The sequence below is a fragment of the Strix uralensis genome, chromosome 12 (genome assembly GCF_047716275.1).
Source record: "Strix uralensis isolate ZFMK-TIS-50842 chromosome 12, bStrUra1, whole genome shotgun sequence".
Taxonomy (NCBI): Eukaryota; Metazoa; Chordata; class Aves; order Strigiformes; family Strigidae; genus Strix; species Strix uralensis.
Window position 1 is genome coordinate 23,956,506 of NC_133983.1, and position 19,078 is coordinate 23,975,583.

General features: G+C 56.6%; 1 protein-coding gene across 2 annotated transcripts; it reads left to right on the forward strand.

Moving 5' to 3' along the window:
* Positions 1-467: 467 nt before the first annotated feature.
* On the forward strand, positions 468-18,565 carry TCF25 (TCF25 ribosome quality control complex subunit). 2 transcript variants are annotated; one of them, XM_074881341.1, is made up of 18 exons: positions 468-644; positions 1,608-1,775; positions 3,435-3,509; positions 5,380-5,504; positions 6,995-7,060; positions 8,233-8,315; positions 8,934-9,064; positions 11,354-11,453; positions 12,185-12,278; positions 13,253-13,345; positions 13,946-14,051; positions 14,430-14,589; positions 15,606-15,693; positions 16,268-16,426; positions 17,018-17,108; positions 17,368-17,447; positions 18,016-18,088; positions 18,300-18,565. In XM_074881341.1, the coding sequence occupies exons 1-18, from the start codon at positions 474-476 to the stop codon at positions 18,459-18,461; spliced, it is 2,025 nt and encodes a 674-aa protein (XP_074737442.1). In that variant the 5' UTR covers positions 468-473; the 3' UTR covers positions 18,462-18,565. The 2 variants fall into 2 exon arrangements, with proteins under 2 accessions (XP_074737442.1, XP_074737443.1); XM_074881342.1 differs by lacking the exons at positions 17,018-17,108; positions 18,016-18,088; positions 18,300-18,565 and having other exon boundaries at positions 17,368-17,446.
* The last annotated feature ends 513 nt before the right edge of the window (positions 18,566-19,078 follow it).

Sequence of the window (19,078 nt, forward strand, 5' to 3'; positions counted from 1 at the left end):
CACCCCCGTGGCTGTGCCCCACCCGTGACCCTGCACAGGGCCCGTGGGAAAATCCCGCCCGCCGTTCCCATGCCCCCCAAACTGTCCCCCTGTGTGTCCCCAACCCCGGGCCCCACCCCAGGCAGTCCCCCGGGTCCCACCGTGTCCCCGGGCTGTGCCCCGCCGTGACCCCGCACAGGAGCCGTGGGAAAATGCACGATCCCACGCCTCCCTTCCCGCCCCGAGACATATTTCGCGCGGGGCGCTGCGCGGGGCGCATGCGCAACACCGGAGGCGTGGCAGCGGGGCGCGCAGGCGCGCTGTCAGCCAACGCGCAGGCGCAGTGTGGGAAGGGGTGCGCGGAGCGGTGCGGGCCGCGGGATCCGCGCAGGCGCAGTGCGGCGGGACGGGGCTGCGCAGGCGGGGCGGCCGCGCGCGGCGCAGGCGCAGTGGGGCGGGGCGGCGCGCGCAGGCGCAGTAGGGCGCGGGGCTCCATGTCGCGGAGGGCCCTGCGGCGGCTGCGGGGCGAGCAGCGGGGCCAGGAGGAGCCCGGTCTGGGCGAGCTGGGTCTCGACGGCGGTCGGGAGGGGCTGTCACCGCCGGTTGGTGCTGGGAGGGGACACCGCGGGCCGTCCTGCAGCGGCGTCAGCAACCGCTTCGAGCTGGTGAGGGGTGACGGCGCTGGCGGAGGGGTTGGGCCTGCGGGGTGGCGGTGCCCGGGGGGACAGTTACTTGTGGGGGGTGGCTGAGGGCTGACAGTGGCTGTGAGGGGGTCACTTGGGGGCAGTGACTGAGGGAGGGGTTAGGAGGTGACTGGAGGGAACAGGGGGGCTGGGTGGTAGTGACCGAGAGGGGTGACAGTGGCCCTGAGCCGGCGGGTGTGCGTGTCACTGAGGTGACAATTTGTGGGAGGAAGTGGTTTGGGTCAGCGACTGGGGTGGGGCTGAGGAGGGGATTGGGGTGGTGGGTGACTGGGAGGGCCTGAGAGTGATTCAGCGTTGGGGTAGGAAAGGGAGGTTGTTGGGGTGAGATGGGGTGTAGGGAAGGCTTGAGGGGGCAGCAACTGGGGCTGAACTGGGAGGGAATTGGAGGGAGGCCTGGGAGGGGCTGGGGGGTCTGGGCTGGGATGTTGTCAGAGCTGGGCCTGAGAATTGGGCTGGTCAGACATTGGGTGAAGCTGGTTTTAGGAATATTCCTGCCACCTTCCCAACCCTGCAAGATCCCGGTGCTGGAGGTTGGGGGTCAGGCAGGCCCTGATGGCACAGATGGGTCCTTGGGGTGACAGAGCCTGGTCCTTCTTCTCTGGGCACCTTGGCCAGCCCCAGTGGCTCCTTCTCCTTCCCCGAGGCTTGGCTGTTCGAGCGTAGGCAAGGCTGGTTTTAGAGGCTCTTCCCAAGGAAGAGCAGGGTCCAGATAGGGCCGTGCTGTGCGGTGGACGTGTCGTTGTGGCCCTGGAGAAGCCAGTTGGGCAGCTGAGCCCTGCGCTGCTTCTGCGACGTTTTTTCTCTTCCATTTGCAGGTAGAACAGGTCGGATTCCTGGGGAGCTCAGCCCCTCCCGGGGTGCAGGAGAGGGTAGAGCGCAGCCCTGCGCCGGCTTTTCCTGCAGCTTCTCTGTCTCTTTGCGCAGATCACCGCCGAGGAGTCAGAGGATGAGCCACCGCCCAGAGAGGAGCGAGCGAATGCCCGGCTCAGCGAGCGGGATGCAGCAGGAGGGAAGAACGAAGGGGCTGTAACCAAAGAGACTGAAGGTGATGGGCAGAGAGATGGGGAGGAGGCAGAGCAGCCGGACCAAACGGTAACTAAACCGCAGGGATTAGTGATGAAGGCGATCATCACGCGAGCTGTGGCGAGAAGGTGTCTTATCTCCTTGTCTCTGTGTGCACTGAGGACCTTTGTGGTGACAGACAATATGTTGCTTTTCCCTTGCACCTGGGTTTTGTTGGAGGCTGAGGATGTGAGTCTCGGGGAGAGGGATGTGAGCAGGGAGCTTAAACCCGAGTGGGGCTCCAGACCTGGAGGAGTACAAGCAGTTTGGTGCTGAGGGTTTGCACCTGGGATCCGCGGAGATTTTCCAACGCAGAGGGGAGGTTCAGAAGGAAAACCTTGTGCTGTGTCTTCACGACCATGTGAGGAGGAAAGTACCCAGGGTCTCTGAAACAGAGATCTCTTCTCTGCTCCCTTCGCTGCACAGTTAATTGAGCTCTGCACCCTGTGTGGGGCTGGGCTGGTGGGTGGATGCTCAGCGAAGTGTTTGTTTTGGGAATGGTGTGAAGACTCCAAGTAATGGAAACTAAACGCTGTGCTGCTTCTTCCCTGTAGCTTTTTTTTGTCATTTTGTGTTAAGATTCCTTTCTGTGGTCAGCTCAGAAGCATCTCCTTGCGGAAGAGTGTAAGGAAAGGGGCACTTTAATTAACATTAAACATCACAAGTCCAGCCCGTATCTCACTGGAGATGAGGGTCAGGGGGAGCGGAGGGGGATTGGCCCCCTGGTCTCACCCGTTAAGGCTCAGTGTCTGGGGCCTGTGCCCGTGGGTTTTGGGTGATGGGCGGTGTGGCCAGAGGAGCAGAGACCACTGTGTGTGCGTGGGCCAGCCGTGCTGGTGGCCTCAGCCAGCCCAGGGGCTTGGGAACGCTCAGGATGTACTGTGTGAGCTCAGCTTGGTCGGTCCCCACCTGAGCCATGGCTCCAGCAGGCCCTGACCCAGCGAATTTGCTGCGTAAATGCTGCAGGATGTACCCGCTACTGCGCTCGGAGCTGTCCAGGTGGGAACGTGGGGGCCCTCGGGGTGTCTCCCCGCTGTTCGATAGAGCCTCGTCGGGGCTGCACGTTCCCCTGGTTTTAAAAGCAGCTCAGGAGCTGGGGGGTGCTTCTGGTAACACTGTTACTCGCTCTATTACCCGTGTAAATCCTGGAAATGTGCTTTGTAGCTCTGTATGCCCTGGGGAAGAGCCAGCGAGGACAGCAGCGTGCCTGTCGGGGTAGGGAATGGCACGCAGCCTCGGGAGCTGACCTCACTGCAGCGAGAGGAGCCGGTATCGCGCGGTGCTTTCGGGCAGGTATTCGTTTCTGTGGAAATCGGAGTGACTGATGAAACTGTGCTGCTCACAGAAGAACAGAAATAAAGTTTATCGTAGAGGCTGAAGGAGGGCTGAAATGTTTCTTCCGCACCTGGCGTATCTAAACTGTTTCTTGGCTGATTTTGCGGTCTCAGACGTTGATCTGAAAGTCAGCTGAGGTTTAACCCTTACGTTTGCAAACCTTTGGTGCTTTACTCCATTTTCTCCTTGTGTCTTAACTTCCACATGTTGACAAACTCAAAAGGATGAATGTTGGATTTGTTTAAGGACCCTCCTGGCGTGCTGATCCCTGTGGGAAATGCTCTTCTCCCCATGGAGCTTTCATCCCTGTGGTCTGTGGGCGTGCGCTGACAGCTGCTCCCTTTCTCTTTGCAGCCTGTGTTGAGTAACAAGCCGCGAAAGAAAAAAAAGAAAAGGAAAACCAAGAAAACTTCGGCAGGGGAGACTCTGGTACGTCTGCATTTGCTCTGAGAAATCCCTTGGGATTGACAAAGTGGCAACTCTGAGGTGGTTGCAGGAAAGATTTTGAGGCGAGAATGCTCCTTTTTGCCTTGTACTCATTTAAAATTACGAAATGGCAACAGCAGCGTTTGACTGTGGTCCTGGGAGCAGCCAGGACTGGCGCAGCTCTGCTGCAGATGCTCAGGGCTGAAATCCTCGTGGCGGCGTCTTCTTTCATCTCCGCTTCGAGGCTCCGTGCGGGAGCGGGTACCGTGCGAGGGCTTTGCATTTCCATTCTATTTTCCTTGCCCTACTTAGGTAGCTCTCCCGCTCTGCAGAGCCCTACGGAGATCTCGCCAGCCCTCCCTCACCTTCCCTTTCCCCCGTGCCCAGCCACGTGCTGTTGCTGTAGTTCAACCTCTGAATGGTGACGGGGTCTCGTCTGCTTGTGCGCTGGCGAAGGCGCTGCCCGGGGGACCTGCTCCATCCCCTCAGCGCTGAGGGAGCCAGGGGACGGGGGTTCTCTCTGGCTCAGCTCTCTACCCCTAAGGAAGCATGCATGGAGTCAGAGCTTGGTCCAGTTTCTGCGTTGGTTACGGATAAAACTATAAGAAACGAATGTGTATGTTTGAATATACTTTATGTACCTCAGCTAGGCCAGGAGACTAAGCGGATTGCTTAGAAATTAAGTGGGAACTAATTTTCTGCTGAGGTTTAAAAGTCTTAATGATTCCCTCAGAGGAGATCCTTTGCTAAACATCCTGAGCTGTGGTGTGCTGAAGTGCTGAGCAGGTGAGCCGTGACTCCAGTGCGGGTGCCCGGCTGGCCACCACCTCCTCCCCGGGAATTCAGCTGGGCGAGCTCCGAGCGAGCTCCTGAGGCAGGGAACCCGATCAAAGAGCCTGTTTCCTCTCCCACTCCAAAAATAATGAGCAATAGGGTGACATCTGCCAGCTGCAGGCTCTAGGAAGACTTCAAACCCCGATGCAGGCAGTTTGATTTGCTAGCTGGAGATAGTACCACCTTTGTTCGAGCGCTTAAATGCGAAGCACATTATAAACTTGTCATCTATCCGCTCCCCGTGGAGTGGCTATATTTAGCTGGAAAAGGCAAGCTCGCAGGGCTGTTTGGGTGTCATGAATGGAATTCCGTGTTCCACCCACGTACATCATGAGGAGGATGTGAAACGGCCGCCTAAGAAATGCATCACTTGCTATTTGTGGGGAAAAATAGAGGAAATCAGGATAAAAGCGTTACACAACTGTTGAGTGTGCGCTGCTGGATGTACTCTGGGTTGTTCGGAGATGGGGAAAGCGAGAGCACAGCGTGTTAGAGTTGGGTTAAAATCACCCCGGTGTTTGATACCTCATTACGAGGGACACAGCGGTAAGTTAGCGTTTCCATGGAAAGTAGATGGTGAAGGCTGATTATTTAAATATTTATGATTAAAATCAGCACCCCAGTGTTTAATGATGTTACAGGGATTGCAGTGTAAGTGACGAAGCACAGCGAAGGCTGGGTAGGAAGGGGCAGACCGGAGCTCAGCCAGCCCGCCAGCTCTTGCCCGCGCTAGATATATCAGCTGGTGCGTTTGCACGCACGAGGGTGTGAAAAGCAACAGCCCTGCGATGCCTTGAGCAAGCAGGAAGTGCAGCCAGCCCTTCCGGGGGCCGTTGGGCAGGGAAGGTGGGATAAAAGTGCTGAGAGGAGAGGGGAGGCCTCGCTAAGAAAGTCCGAGGGGCTGCAGGGGTATTGCGTGGAGGTTGGGATGAGCTGAAGGACCCGGCGGCAGCTGGGTGTGCTCTCAGCTGGGTGACCTGCGTGCCGCAGTGGCTCACTCTGTCATAACTGCCTTCTCTTTGCCTGTGCCTATCTTAAGGAAGACAACGACCTGGAAGACATCGACAGCCTGCTGGAGAAGATTGAGGACACCAGTGGGCTCTCACAGCAGACCCAGAGCGGAATCATCGCCGACAGCCGGCCTCTGCTCTACGTAGAGCACAGGTAGTGCTGCTTCCTTCCTGATTTTGGCCCTTGGGCATAACGGGGATATCTGTTTCCCCGAGGAAGGGAGATGGGAGCCCACCAGCGTGATCTGGCTGCAAATTCAGGATTTGCTTGAAAGGGGTTGTGGTAATGGTTGTGCGTGTCCCTGTTTTGAACCGCTGCTCTTAGAGCTGTGTTGGGTTTTGAGCGGTGACTGGTATTTTCCACTGTCAAGCCTGGTTTGAGCAGGCAACTGGGCCAGATTAGCCTCCAGAGGTGCCTTCCAGCCTAAAACACTCCGAGACTCTGCAGGAGAATCTCTGCAGAGCTGCTGAGAGCCCTGGTGCTTAAAGCTTTGTCATCAAATTCTCCTGGCCCGGTGAGCGGCCACGTTCAGACTGGGCACTGTGAGCAGCAGGCCCCAGTGCCACCTGCGCTGTCCTCTGAGGAGGGCCGAGCAGTGCCAGGAGCTAATTTCACCGGGAGAGCAAGTTAGACTTGTGTAACCTTCCCCACATGTCACCATCAACAAAGCAGACTAAGTGCCAGGTGTGTCCAAGAGCTGAAGAATGAATCTGCCTTAGACTCAAGATCTGTAACATCTGGGCCTGTATCCACTGGGAAACCTGTTGGGAATGGGCTGGCTGGTGCGTCCAGCGTGTTCCGGAGCCCTGGGCTGGTGCAGACACTGGCAGCTCTTTCTGTTGGAGAAAACATTTAAGCTGGGACAACTTGCCAGTCCCAGTTTTGAAACCTCCAGTCATGCTGCATTAAAACTGAGTCTAGGCTGGTGGGCAGTCGGTGCTAGCGCAGCCTGTTCGGGGACCCTGCAGCACAGGCAGAATGTTTGCTTGTCTAGAGGTGGCTTTAAACTTCAGTGACTTCTCAGGTCAAGTAGACGCTAATCAGAAACCTTGGAGGGCTGGATAACCTGCAAGCAGGCAAGGGTCGGCTGGATCTCCGCCATCCCGCTCCCTGTCTTCGAGTCCTTCTCGCAGGTCAGCAGGGAGAAACCTGTCTCAAATACACCTCCCTTCTCTGGGCCAAATAGTAAAGAAAACTGTAGGTTTGATACCAGCTCTTTGTATTAAAAAAATGTATTTTAATCCTTGCCGGCCTCTGTGCAGTGCTTAGGGTGCTTGACCCAAGTTGCAGGCTGCTGCTGCTGGACTCGGCAGCAGGTGTCTCGTGTTCTCCAGGTTTCTCCTGAACAGAGACTGTCCTGGGAGTACCCTGGAGAGGGCAGCAGAAGTATTCCCTGTCTTTGGAGCAGAGCACGAAGGAAGCATGCAGCAGCCCAAACTGGCTTTCAGTGCCTCCTGTTCTGACCATTTTTAGTCTCTTTCTGAGCGTTGTGTCAGATCAGCGGCATGTGTGACAGGTCGGGGGCTTGGCCAGAGACACTTTGAGGAGCAGAGCGCTTGGTGCTGATGGAGAGGACGCAAGTGTGAGACTTCTGGCCGTGTTTAACTGACGGTAGCTTTTCTTTCTTGTTTCAATCTTCTCAGAAACTTGAATCCGGAGAATGAGTTGAAGAGATACTTCGGGGCTCGCGCTGTTCTTGGTGATCAGAGGTTAGTCCAGAATTTAACATTAAACCCTTTCAAAGTCCGTGTCGGTGTGTGTCTGTCCTCCCCTTGGCATGGCTCACTGAGCCCCCAGTGCCACACCTGGGCAGGCAAGTTGGGGTTTAGGGTGTCTTACTAAATGAAAAGACAATATTCTCCTGTCCCATCGCTTGTTGGGACAGGAGAATATTTTTTTTGTGGTATATGTGGGGGGGAGGTAAGACTTCTCCAGGCTTTTACTAACATTTGCTTTTTCTTCTGCTGATTTCCCCTCTCATTTACCACCAAAACACTCTTCTAAAGTCCTTTCGCTTAAATTCATATAGACTTAGATTTTAATTTTTTTTTCCTTTCTCCAGCATTTGTCTCTTGTTGCTATTCCAAAGTCTCTGATGTCTTATAGAGGGGACCCTGAATATTTTCGGGGGGGGGGGGTCTCATGCACTTGCTTTCAGGGGCACAGGGAAGCTGCTGCTTCTCAGCTGTGAGGTCTCTGTGTCGTTACCCGCTGCACTGTGGTCAGTGTTACCCAGAAAATCCCCCCTTTTGTGAGCTGGTTGAAAAATGTGCATGTACGAAGGGTATAAGCTCAGAGCAGCGATGGTGGAAGCAGAAACCTTCTCTGAGGGAGTCTGGAAAAATACTTAGTGCTTGAGGAAGAAGCAGCAGTCTCTTACGGAGGAGAGATGACTTTCTTAGAGTAGCCTTGATTTCTGAATTCCTCCTGCCCCGAACCATTAAATCGGTTGCATTTGTGAGCACGGCTTAAACTAAATCAGTTGACATTTGAAGGCACTGCTGGTAAGAGAGATGAGTCAGAGGGATATGGGACTCTCTTAATTGGACCTGGGAAGCTGTTTGAAGCAAAGAGGAAGCTGAGAACTTGGCAGGAATAAAAACAGGGGAGAGAAGCTATTGAAGTGGAAATGCTGGAGGCACTGGCTGGCCCAGAGAGGAATGGTTCAAGTAAGGCAGAACCTGGGCGAAGGTGTCTTGTGTCTTGAAGGCAAATCTGTTAAAGCTCTGGGCAAAAGCTCCATGTGGCAGGGCTGCAGCTGGGGAACACGTTGGATATCTCTTCCCCCCCTCCCCCCCCATATCACCTTTTTCTGGCTGGTTTCAGCCCTCCTCATTCTGTTAGTACAGAAACCTGTGACCTGTCGTGTTTATTTCCTCAGGCCCAGGCAAAGGCAGCGCCAGTACATCCGCAGCACGTGGCTGACGGCTCCCAAAAACACGTGGCCACGCTACAGCAAAACAGGTGAGGCTTTTGGTGCCGCCTCCCGCCGCGCTGCCGCTAGCCGACGCCGTGCCTGTGCTGGCACGGACGGCTGCTCCCGCCAGCCTGGCTTTCCTAGGGCCTCAGCACGTGGAAACTGGAGCTGCTTTCATCAGCTGCCAGGCCCAGGCTTTTCACTGGCTGATGCAGAAAGGGAGCTGCTTGTTGGAAATACCTCCTCTCTCGACAGGGAGAGCTCTGTCGTGTTGTATCTTGGTGCTTGAACTTTTTTTTCCCCATGTTATTTTAGGCAGCGGGTGGATAATGAGAAATATCCATGGGGAGGGCAAACTGTCTGGCCTTCTTGGGTGGGTTTTGGACATTGACTCGTGAGAGGAGGGAAAGCAGTGAATTCTCTGGGAGTTTCTGGGAACTTATCTGCCTTGGGAGCCAGTGAATGAGCTTCCTGTGTGATAAGAAAGCAGAAAAGCTGCTCTGGCTGCTGCACTGGCGGCGGCGGTACCGCATCTTCAGGTTGACCCAGCGCTGAGGGATCTGGTGGGGTTGAGAACGGTCAGTGTGAGGTTCATGGTTGGACTAGAGGATCTTCAAGGGCTTTTCCAACCCAGATGATTCTGTGATTCCCCCTGCACCCTCTAGGTATCGCCATGCAGCTGGTGGACACCAGGAGGGGAGTGCAGCACTTCACCTTCGAGCACCATCGCGAGTACCAGCAAGTGCAGTTCAAGTTCCTAGACGCTGTCGAGTCCATGGACCCCAACAACATTGTGGTATGTTGTGACAGTGGGTTGCCTGTGCTGTGACCTCCTGCACCCCCTTTCCCTGGCAGGTTGGGGTGGGCTGATGCGTCCCTGTGCTTAGGTTTGGGTTTTTTTGTCTCGTTTTGAGCCGTAGAGCCCTGCACCCCCTCTGTGCGGGGCGAGGCAGCGTTGCTTGCTGAGCTCTGCTCTCACCTCATGAATAAGAGAAGTGGCCACCTTGGTGCAAACGAGGTGTGGTGGCTGGTGGCCGAGCCTCGGTGGCTCTGCCCGAGGGCATGCCAGGTAGCCCCTCTGGAAGAGGAGCCCGCAGGAACTGACCGTTGGGCTGAAAAGGCAGGAATAAAGCTCCCTTGTCTTGACTCTTCAGCTGGGAAAGGGGAAATATTGTATAAACCCATCTTTAAATGGGAGCCTAAACTAACAGCTGTTGTATTTATAAACTCTTGCATGGATCAAAAATATGTCTTTTCTTGGTATTTCAGCAAAACAGTCTTTGTGTTGAAAGTTTTTCATGCGTGTCCAAGCTCGTTAAACTGTATGGTACACATTTATGGTTTGTAGTGATAAGCAACAGTAAAATTGCTCTGCGCCCTACTGAACCATAACTGAGGTATTTTTGCTCTGAAAACCCTGGCCACATGAGCTCAGATCCATGCCCTGGAGAAGTTTCTTAAAGAGGCCATTGTCTACTAAATAAAGTTTACTTCCTTCTGCTTTCCCACCCTCTGCTCGTGGCCACGGCTCTCTCCAGCTCATCAGTCCTGCCTGCTGACTGGACCGAGGGCTTCGCCTTAAACGATGCGAATCATTGCTGCGCAGCAGGGCTGGACCTGAGAGCAGCGTCCTAAGGACGGCTCCGACACGGCCCCGCACAGCTCTGCAGAGCAGGACGGCTTTTCTGTGGCACATTTTAGTCTTTGTGCTCTGTCCCTGTCGAGTGGGTCTGGCTACGTTTGACGATATTCCCACAGCTTTAGTCTTCCACTTTTCTGTTAAGTGTAAAATCTAACAGATGGGTTTGCCGATGCTGGAAGTACCTCAAACCCCCAACCAGTTTATCTGTGATAATCACAGTCTCAGCGCAGCTGGAGCCCAGGTTTGCTTTGCTGCTGTGGTTTCACCATGCAAAATGGTGTGAGTTGGGGTTTTTTTTTGGGGGGGGGGGGGGGGGGGGGGGCGGTCCTGCTCTGTGAGTGTTTTTTCTGCTCTTGCCAGTGGGTTAAAAGGGTCTTGCTGGTGAAGGCATAAGCATGTGAAGAGCACTTTTCCCCATCACCGCGACCCTAGGTGCTCCATCTCTTCCAAAAATGAGGACTAGAAAGGGATTTCAGAGCAACCAAGGAAGGGGTGAAACATCAGGCAAGTGGCACCAAGGCAAAGGCACTGGGCTGGGGCAGCCTAGAACATAAAGGCTTTGCGCTGTAGGTGGCCACACTGGCCACTGCCCTGCAGGTGTACAACTTCTGGAGCTTTCGAAGCTGTATTTTTTCAGTTTGGGGGAAAACAAATAATCCCCAAACTGCGAGGAGATTTGAAATAGCTTCAGTATTTTCATGTTGAAATGGAGTTTTAGGTACTGGGAAAAAAGTAGCCCATTCATAATATAATTAGTGAATGCAGAGGTTTTCTGGGTGTGGCTGAACTTCTGTGCTGAAGCCTGGAAAAAAATATTTTTAATCCATTACCATTCAGGAGCTGGATCCTGGAATTGTGATAGATGTGTCATAATGTCCTCTCAGTACCCAGAGGAAGCAAAAGCCTGATCAAATGCTCAGAATTATGAAGGGATAGAGATAAAACAAGAATGTAATTATGCCTGCTGCCTGCATCTGGAATATTGTGTGCAGTTCTGGGCCCTCACCTTCCAAAGGATGTGGTGGGGCTGGGAGAGATTCAGAGGCCAGCAGAGATGAGCGAAGGCCTGGCCCGGCCTCAGCGCTGGAAAAGCTGGGTGGGCTGGCAGGGAGCTGCCTGAGGAAAGCTGTGATCCAGGGCTGGGACCCTGCGTGGGGCTGGGAGAGCTCTCCCTGCCCGGCAGGTTGGGATTAAAGGAAGAGCTTTGCGCTCTGTGCTCAGGCCTTGGCTTTCTGCATCGCAGAGCTGGGGTGCTGGAGAGGTACCTGGGTCAGCGAGTGAGCAAATTCATGAGAGGAGATGCTCTGAATGGCATCTTTGAGGGGTGGGGGGTCCCCGAACCCCTAAAGGTTGGCAGCTTAAGTGTGCTGGGAGTCGCCACGAGTGTGCCTGGGAAGGCGGTGACTTGTACCCTCGTGTAATCAAGCTCGTGCTCTCCTGTAGCTGCTGCTTCAGATGAACCCGTACCACGTGGACTCCCTTCTGCAGCTCAGCGACGTGTGCCGGATGCAGGAGGACCAGGAGATGGCCCGTGATCTCATAGGTAAGAGCTGAGGAGCAGATGTCCTGGCCTGAATTAGCGATCAAAGGCTTTTCGTTCCATTTTGGTTTCGTTTCAGCAGAGAAGCAGCAAACCAGAAGGGTTGGTTTGGCTCCGTGTCTGTCTCTGGGGCCATGAGCGCTCGGCCTTTTGTGATCCTGCCCACCAGCGGCTTTTGCTGGAGGCTTTTAGAGCCGGACGTGCTTGTCTGGGGCAAAACTCATCAGCATTCACCTTCCAAATGAATGGAAGGATTATCCGGATGTGGCAGGGTCCCACCTGCGGGGTGTCTTTGTGGGTGGAGGGTCTAATTTAGCATCAGTGTGATGTTGCCTACCTTGAGAGACTGACTGCGGTCTCTGGTGTCGGATGTGTTTGGGAACCGGGGCATGTGCTCTCCAGCATGATGAGAGAGGCCAGAGGCGAAGCAGGGACGGGATTTTTGGCTTCCCTGTGTGAAGATAGTTGTAGCAGAGGCAGCTGTACCAGCCTCAATCCCAACCCTCCTCCAGAAGAGTTCTTTTTCACAACCGGAACGCGCTCTAACGCCCGCAGACGGGATCAGGGCTCGCTTGGCTGCTGCCACCACGTACTCAGAAGTAGCTTTGTGCGTTGTTAGGCTGGAAACTCATTTCACGGCTGCCAGAGCTCTCGATTCTCTTCTGGGCCAAACGGATGGCTGTTTTGCGAGCGCGGGGGGTGGCGTGGCCTGACGCTGTCCTCGCTGTCCGCAGAGCGGGCGCTGTACAGCCTGGAGTGCGCTTTCCACCCCGTCTTCAGCCTCACCAGCGGGACCTGCAGGCTGGACTACCGGCGGCCAGAGAACAGGTAGGCAGCACGCCTGCCTGCCCCGCAGCTACCGGAGAGCCCTCACAGCGTGCCCTGGCCTACCTGGGACACGGAGACCCAGATCCACGGCGTTTGCTGCTGCCAGGGGGGGACCTTTAACGTCCCTTGCTGTCGGGACAAGCTCTGCCGCTCGGCAGCTGGTGGCAGTGCCCCTCAGCAAGGCAGCGGGTGGGTGCTGGGCTACCAGCAGCTCTTGCACTGAGGTTTCTTTGCAAACACTCTTTCCTGAGGGATTTCTTACTGGAGCATGAGCTGTTCCTCCCCGTCACATCTCTCTCAGGCAATTAGTACCCCTTAGCCCAAAACGGCACTTATTTTGGTCACAAAAACACTGTCTGCATGTCTTACGGCTGTGCTCGGTCACTTGTGTGCTGCCTTCCCTGCCTTCAGCCCTGGCCCTCGCGCTGCTCCCAGCCCAGCTTTTTACGTAACAACAGCTCTGCAGCTGCGAGGAAAGGTGACTTTATTCTGGGAATTTTCCAGTCAGCTGACCCAAGTCATCTCTCCCAAACTGTTGTACCTGGAGGTTGCTCAGATTTCCAGCACCTGCTTACTGACGGGCTTCGTGCTGTCTGTGACCTGAACGCTGCAATCTGGGTCTCGCCCCGTTGGGGTGTCAGCCCTCCCCGCTGGGACGAGGCAGGATGCAGACTGGGGGGATTTACTTGTTTCTGTTGTCTGTGAGTTGTCGGCCCCGGTCTGCGAAGCAGACATGGGTTTGCTGTCCCTATGGTTGCGCAAAGAGATTAAAAAAATAAGCGATGGGAACGTGGGGGGTCTGTGGCACCCTGCACTGCACCGGGCTGGATTCCCTGGACCCCCTGGCTGCACTGTGGTGCTGATGCTCGGGGGGACAAGGAGCTGGGGCTGTCCGGGTGTCCCCGTTCCCAAGTGGCACGAGGGTGCTTCTCTCCAAATCTGGCTGCTAAACCCTGTTGCTGTTCCCCACGCAGGGCTTTTTTCCTGGCTCTCTTCAAGCACCTGATGTTCCTGGAGAAGCGAGGCTGTCCCCGGACAGCCCTGGAGTTCTGCAAGTTGATTTTGAGGTAGGTGCCCCCGCTGAGGGCTGCGCCCCGTTCCCCGTGGGGTGGGGCAGAGCGTCCGCACTTCGAACAACGCACCGCACCTAGCCTGGGCAGGATGGAAACCCCGGAGGTGTTCTGCTGCTCCCAGGCTCAGCGAGGGCTTGTTTCCACTCCTTACAGATGCAGCATCACGGGTTAGTTTTGGGCCCATGCTCTTACCTGTGGTGCTGCTTTGGAGAGAGGTGATTGCTGAGAAGGAGGCTTAAACAGATGGCACTGGGGTGGCCCTCGCTCTTGGCTACTGAGCTGTGGGCCTGGTTGGTCCACAGAGCCCGGAGTCTCTGTGGAGCAGATGTACAACAGTGGCTTCATCCTGCTCCTGCACCCAGGGGGTGACGGGGCGACTGTCACCCCTCTGCGGGGACGCAGACCAGGCCGGGCGTTGCACCGTCACCCTGGCCGTGCAGGAGCGATCCCATTCCCGTTCTTTCCGCTTGCTGAGTCATGGAAGCTCTGGGTGCTCCTGGGAAAGTCTTGTTTGACTTAAAAACGAGGACAGCTGCTTCAGCTTTTGTGACACTGATTTTTGTTTCCTCCCCTTGTGCTCACCTCCCTCCGAAGCCTTGATCCAGAGAACGACCCCCTGTGTGTACTGCTGCTGATTGACTTTCTGTCCCTCCGAGCTCGAGAATACACCTTCCTGACCCGCATCTTCCAGGAGTGGGAGGTCAGGTGCCACTGGGCAGCCTGGGGCAGCGAGGGGGGAGCGGGTTCCTGGGCTGGCACACTGTGCCACAGAGCGGGAGGTTTTCCTGTCCAGGTTAGGATACAGCAGCCTTTGAGGGCTGTCTCACAGCCAGGCTGGCATCCCAACAGCGTTGGAATGACGCGTAAAAGCTGGGGGGGGGTTGTTCTTGTAATCCTGGTACCCTGCAAACAGTTGTACAAACTCAAAATTGCTTACTCGGTTCTGGGGGCACCAAGCCAGCAGCTGGGAAGTAATTTAATCCAGCAAGCAAGAAACCCCACCCTGTGAGCAGCCCGGCCACATCGCGATCGTTCTGCAGAGCATCATTTCTCGGTAAATCTCTCTCTGATCCTGCAGAGTCACCGGAATTTGTCCCAGCTGCCCAATTTTGCCTTCTCGGTGCCGCTGGCCTATTTCTTCCTGAGCCAGCAGGAGGAGCGCTCGGAGCTGGAGATAAGCCAAGCCCGGGAGAGAGCAGCCCGGCTCATCCAGCTCGCGTTGATCATGTTCCCAAGCGGTAAGTCTGTCCCCACCGGTAAGTCCATCCCTGCAGGCTTTGTCACCGTCTTCATCTGTGAGAGCAAAGGCTGGATTCCAGGCCGTCGAGCGCAGAGGCAGCAGTTTGCCCGTGGGTTGCAAACGGCGTTCACCTCTGTCCATGGGAGATGGGAGCTCTGACTCAGAGAGGGCGAGGCAGCTCAGGCAGGCTGGCGGCGGCAGGTCCTGCCGTACCTACGTCTGGCAGCGGCAGCAGTGGGATTCGCTTTCCCAGCCCGCGCCGTGGCAGGGCCGGCGAAGCCAATTCGGGCCCCGGCAGCCATGAGCCATGTCAGGAGGAGATCGGTGGCTCTTACCCTTCCTGCACACCCTCCGAGCAGCTGATGCCCCCTCATTAGAGATGGTCACGGGCGTGCGAGTTGGGGGAGGATGAGAACTGGAGTCTCGAAGCAGGGAAATGTTTCACCGCAGGGTTGCTCGGGCCAGAGACAGCGCGTCTCTCTTGGCTTTCCCTCCGAGGCACCGCTCTGCTTCAGATGTGCTGCTCTCTCTGGGCACCCATCACTCTTGCTTTCATCCAGTCACTGCTGCTGTCCATGAAAGGAGATATACAGCCCCTCCGGGCCCCGAGGAGGGTGTGTCTTTATAGGCAGGAATAACCAGCTCTCAAACAGAGGTTTAGTTTGTGTTGGCAGAAACCATCTTTTCTGCTGCTTGTCATGGTGACTGAATCAAAACCCTTGTTCAAGTTCAAAGGCCATCCGTGCTAAGTGCAGAAAATGGCACCTTATTTCACTGGGGGGACCAAAAAAAAAAAGTTTGTTTTTCCTTTACTCTGCCTCTCTTTCCATCGTCCCCACGGAGATCAAAACACAGCATAACCCCCAGCAGCATCCTGGCGTGGGCCCTCGCTCAGCGGCCCGGTGGGGTGCTGGCCCCCCAGGACGGGGCTGTCTCCCCGCAGCCCTGACCGGCCGCTCCGCGATGCTCCTCGCCGAGATTGTTGCCAGCAACCTGTCTGACTTTCTCCTGCAGTGCTCATGCCGCTGTTGGATCGCTGCAGTGTGCAGCCTGACGCCAGGGTCACGTCCCATCCCTTTTTCGGGCTGAATGCTCAGATAAGGTAAGCCCTGGAGATGTTCTCGGAAAAGAGGAGGAATTGATTTTGCTGGTAGTGGGGCTTTGGCTTGCTCAGGCAGCTAATGGAGTTACAGAGCTGCGGAGGAGGGTATTTGGTTTTCCTGTGTAGGCTGTTAGCCACTTTGATAATGGATTTCCATAATGGCCACCAGATAACGCTCATAGACCCACCTCACCTTAATGCGGCGGGTCAGAAGTTCACACCGAAGCTTGTCGGTACACGCAGTGAGAGAGAACAACATGTGTGTGCTCTCAGGGCAGGCTGTCTCCTACCAGTCTGGATTTCCCTGACACGTGGTCCTCCTAAACACACGAATGCTCTCCCCCTCGGGTCAAGGCAGCGTTAACTCTCATCTTGTGGCTATGCTTATCCCAAAAATAGACGGAGGCAGAAAAACTGGTGAAGGTAGATGGAAATAGCAAAGCAGGGAGCCTGCGATTCCTCTCTTCGTGTTCTCCCGCTGAAGCACGGTGCAGAGACGAGCCCTTGCCAGCCCGCACAGGGACCTGCAGGCAGGAAGGAGGAGAGTGCCCTGAATAACAAGTGTCTCCTGTAGCCAGCCTCCTGCCCTGAACCAGCTGACGTCCCTCTACGTGGGAAGGACTCACTCCCTCTGGAAGGATCCAGCCGTGATGGCCTGGCTGGAGACCCACGTCCACGAGGTGTTGCGCATGGTGGATGCCCGGGACCCGCTGGTGGAGGACTCTGAGCACAAGTGAGTGTGGCGGATGGAGGGGAGCGGCTCTGCTACCCGCCGTGGGGATGGAGCGAGCCGGGGGGGGCTTCGCAGCCGAGAGGAGCTGGGTTCTGGGCTGCCGTGGCGCTGGCCGGGAAGGCAGAGGCTCTTCCCTGCATCGTAGCGTCGCTCGGTGGGGAGCGTGTGCTGCGCTGGCTTCCCCCGGCCTCAGCCTTCGTGTGTGCCCTGGAAACGGCCCAGGAGGGCGGGGGGGTTGTGGCTGCACTGCTCATGGGCAGGGGGTGCTTAGAAACACTTCCCAGCCCTGAGCAGCAGCAGGGAGGCGTTAAGTCTTGTCCTAAACCTGATTTAGTTTGCTCTGCTGACCTGCAGAGGAATGGGGCAGGCAAGGGAGAGCTGACTGGTGTCCCTGCGCTGTTCTGCTCTTTCATCTGAGAGCAGCAGCTGCCCAAACGACTTTGGCTTTGCCTTAAGCCAGCTCCGTCCGACACGGTGCAGCCCCCCAGCACCGGGGACGAAGCTGCCGCTGCACCTAGAGCAGCAGAAATGAAAGTGTGGCTGTGCTGAGGTGCGTCCGGTGCAATCCCCAGTCCCCCCTCCCCGCTTCAGGAGGAAGATGCGGTACCAGAGCGCGCCCAGGAACATCTACCGGCACGTCATCCTCTCGGAGATGAAGGAGGCCACGGCAGCGCTGCCTCTGGTGAGGGGCCCCGACGGGGTGCGTGCGGCGCGATGGCGCTCACCTCCCTGCTGCGGGCGCTGGGCGCGTCTCGAACCCTGGCCACCCCCAAAAGAGCATCTGCCTGACCTCAGAGTGTCCTCCTGGACACATGGCTTCCTGCCACAGAACCCCCCGCCACAAAGGGCTGTCCGGCTGCTCCCACCATCCCCCTGCCTCAGTGTTCGCCGCTGCCGACGATGCAGCCTTCACCCCTTCTTTCTTCTTCCTCCCCCTCCAGGAGGTGACCTCGCAGCCTGTGATGGGGTTCGACCCTTTACCTCCTCTAGACTCCATCATTTCCTACACCAGACCAGAAAGGTACTTTCTCCACCCCTGGTTTCCACGCTGGCACAGCCGGCGCGTTCCCGGCACGCCCTCAGCCCCGGGCCTGGCTGCACGTGGGCGCTTGGAGCCGACGTCTTCCTCCATCTCGGAGGAAGAGCAGCCAGGCTTGTGGTGCTCGCCGACAGGCAGAGCGTACAGGCAGGACTGGTCCTGCCGCTTCTCCGTGGTGGTCACCGTCCACAACAGCGGTTCTTCACAGCCATTAAGGCAAAGGCCACTGCAAAAAACTTTAAAAAAAAAAAGTTTTGACTGTTTAACTGAGGTGGTTTGGAGTAAATACAGGTTTAAGCGCAGCTGTGGTGCAGCCTGTACATGTCTTACGTGCTGACCCAGCCTGGAGCAAACCTGGTAGCGCTTTTGGCGACTGCTTTGCGCAGAGGCTGGCCAGCTGCTGGCTGCCTGGGCTGAGAAATCCCCAGAAATCCCCCGATACCCGGTGTCAGGGCTGCCTGGGGTGGTGCTGTGGTTCTGTCCGGCATCCCCAGCCAGAGGTTGAGTCCCACGACCCCCCCCGAACTATGGTGTGACTTGTATCTTTCAGAACGAACCATCCCTCCAACGAAAGCACTTTATCTCTCTTCTTCCGCTCGCTGTTGCCAAATTTTAACTTGCAGGTAGGTGCAGGCAGCTTTCGCTGTCGGTACACAGAAGTTTCCACCGCACAGTGTTTCTGCAAAGGGAGTGGCTCTTGGCATGTGCGCCGGGGAAACGTCAGGTTGCAGAGCAGCCTGATGCTTTTTGGCAAGCGCCGTTGTCTCTCTCCCTGCCTGCTGCGGACGGGCGGGCAGCTCCCTGCCTGCCCACTCCAGCTCTGCTCTCTTGCAGGGGGACATCAGGCACGACGGGGAGGAGGAGGCTGGAGCAGGGCAGGACCTTAACCAGGGGGTGAACAGGCTGATGGCGGCCATGCGGGACATGCTGGCCAACATCCAGTTTCAGGAGCCCCCCCGAGATGACAATCCCGAAGGCGACGGGGACTGGGACTGAGCCGAGAGTGCACATCTCCCCCCACACACACCACTTTGCCTCCCAACCTTCTGTAACCACCCCCCGACTCATCTCGCGCTCCAATAAAGTCACGCAAACCCCCAGCGCTCGCTGTCGCCGTGGGGTTGGGCTCTGTCTGGGGTTGGGGGGCTGCCGCCGCGGGCGCTTCTCGCATCTCTCAGTGGGGGGTGAGGACTGTCGGGCTGTGGCAGAGCTCAGCACAGCTGGTCCTTGTCCCCACATCACCTTCGTCCCCTTCTGCCCTCCTCCACGCACATTTACTGGCCCGTTCCCCGCCTGCTCTCCTGGTCTTGTCTTTCCCAGCTCCCCCGTGTGTGCGGGGAGCGGCTTTTCCTTGTGCTGCATCATGCAGGGAGCGGAAGGGCCCCCCCCACTCTTCATTTGCTGCTGCCCTGTCCCTTGTTTTTCCCCACCGTCACCTTGTAGAGCCAGGAATGAGGTCAGCTGTGCTCAAACCCTCAACTCAGCCTTGCTGCCCGCAAAGCTTTTTTCCCTTTTCTGCTGCGTAACGGTGTATATATGGCTCTAACGCTGAGCCAGCCTGCGCTGCCCGGAATAAATCCTTCCCCCCCCCCCACCCCTCCTCCTCCTCCTTC

Bases quoted from the DNA above. Each gene is read 5' to 3' on its own strand.
- TCF25 (XM_074881341.1), top strand. From the start codon at position 474: ATGTCGCGGAGGGCCCTGCGGCGGCTGCGGGGCGAGCAGCGGGGCCAG. The intron at 1,776-3,434 runs GTAACTAAACCG...TTCTCTTTGCAG, and splicing joins CAGAGCAGCCGGACCAAACG to CCTGTGTTGAGTAACAAGCC. The intron at 17,448-18,015 runs GTACTTTCTCCA...TGTATCTTTCAG, and splicing joins TCCTACACCAGACCAGAAAG to AACGAACCATCCCTCCAACG.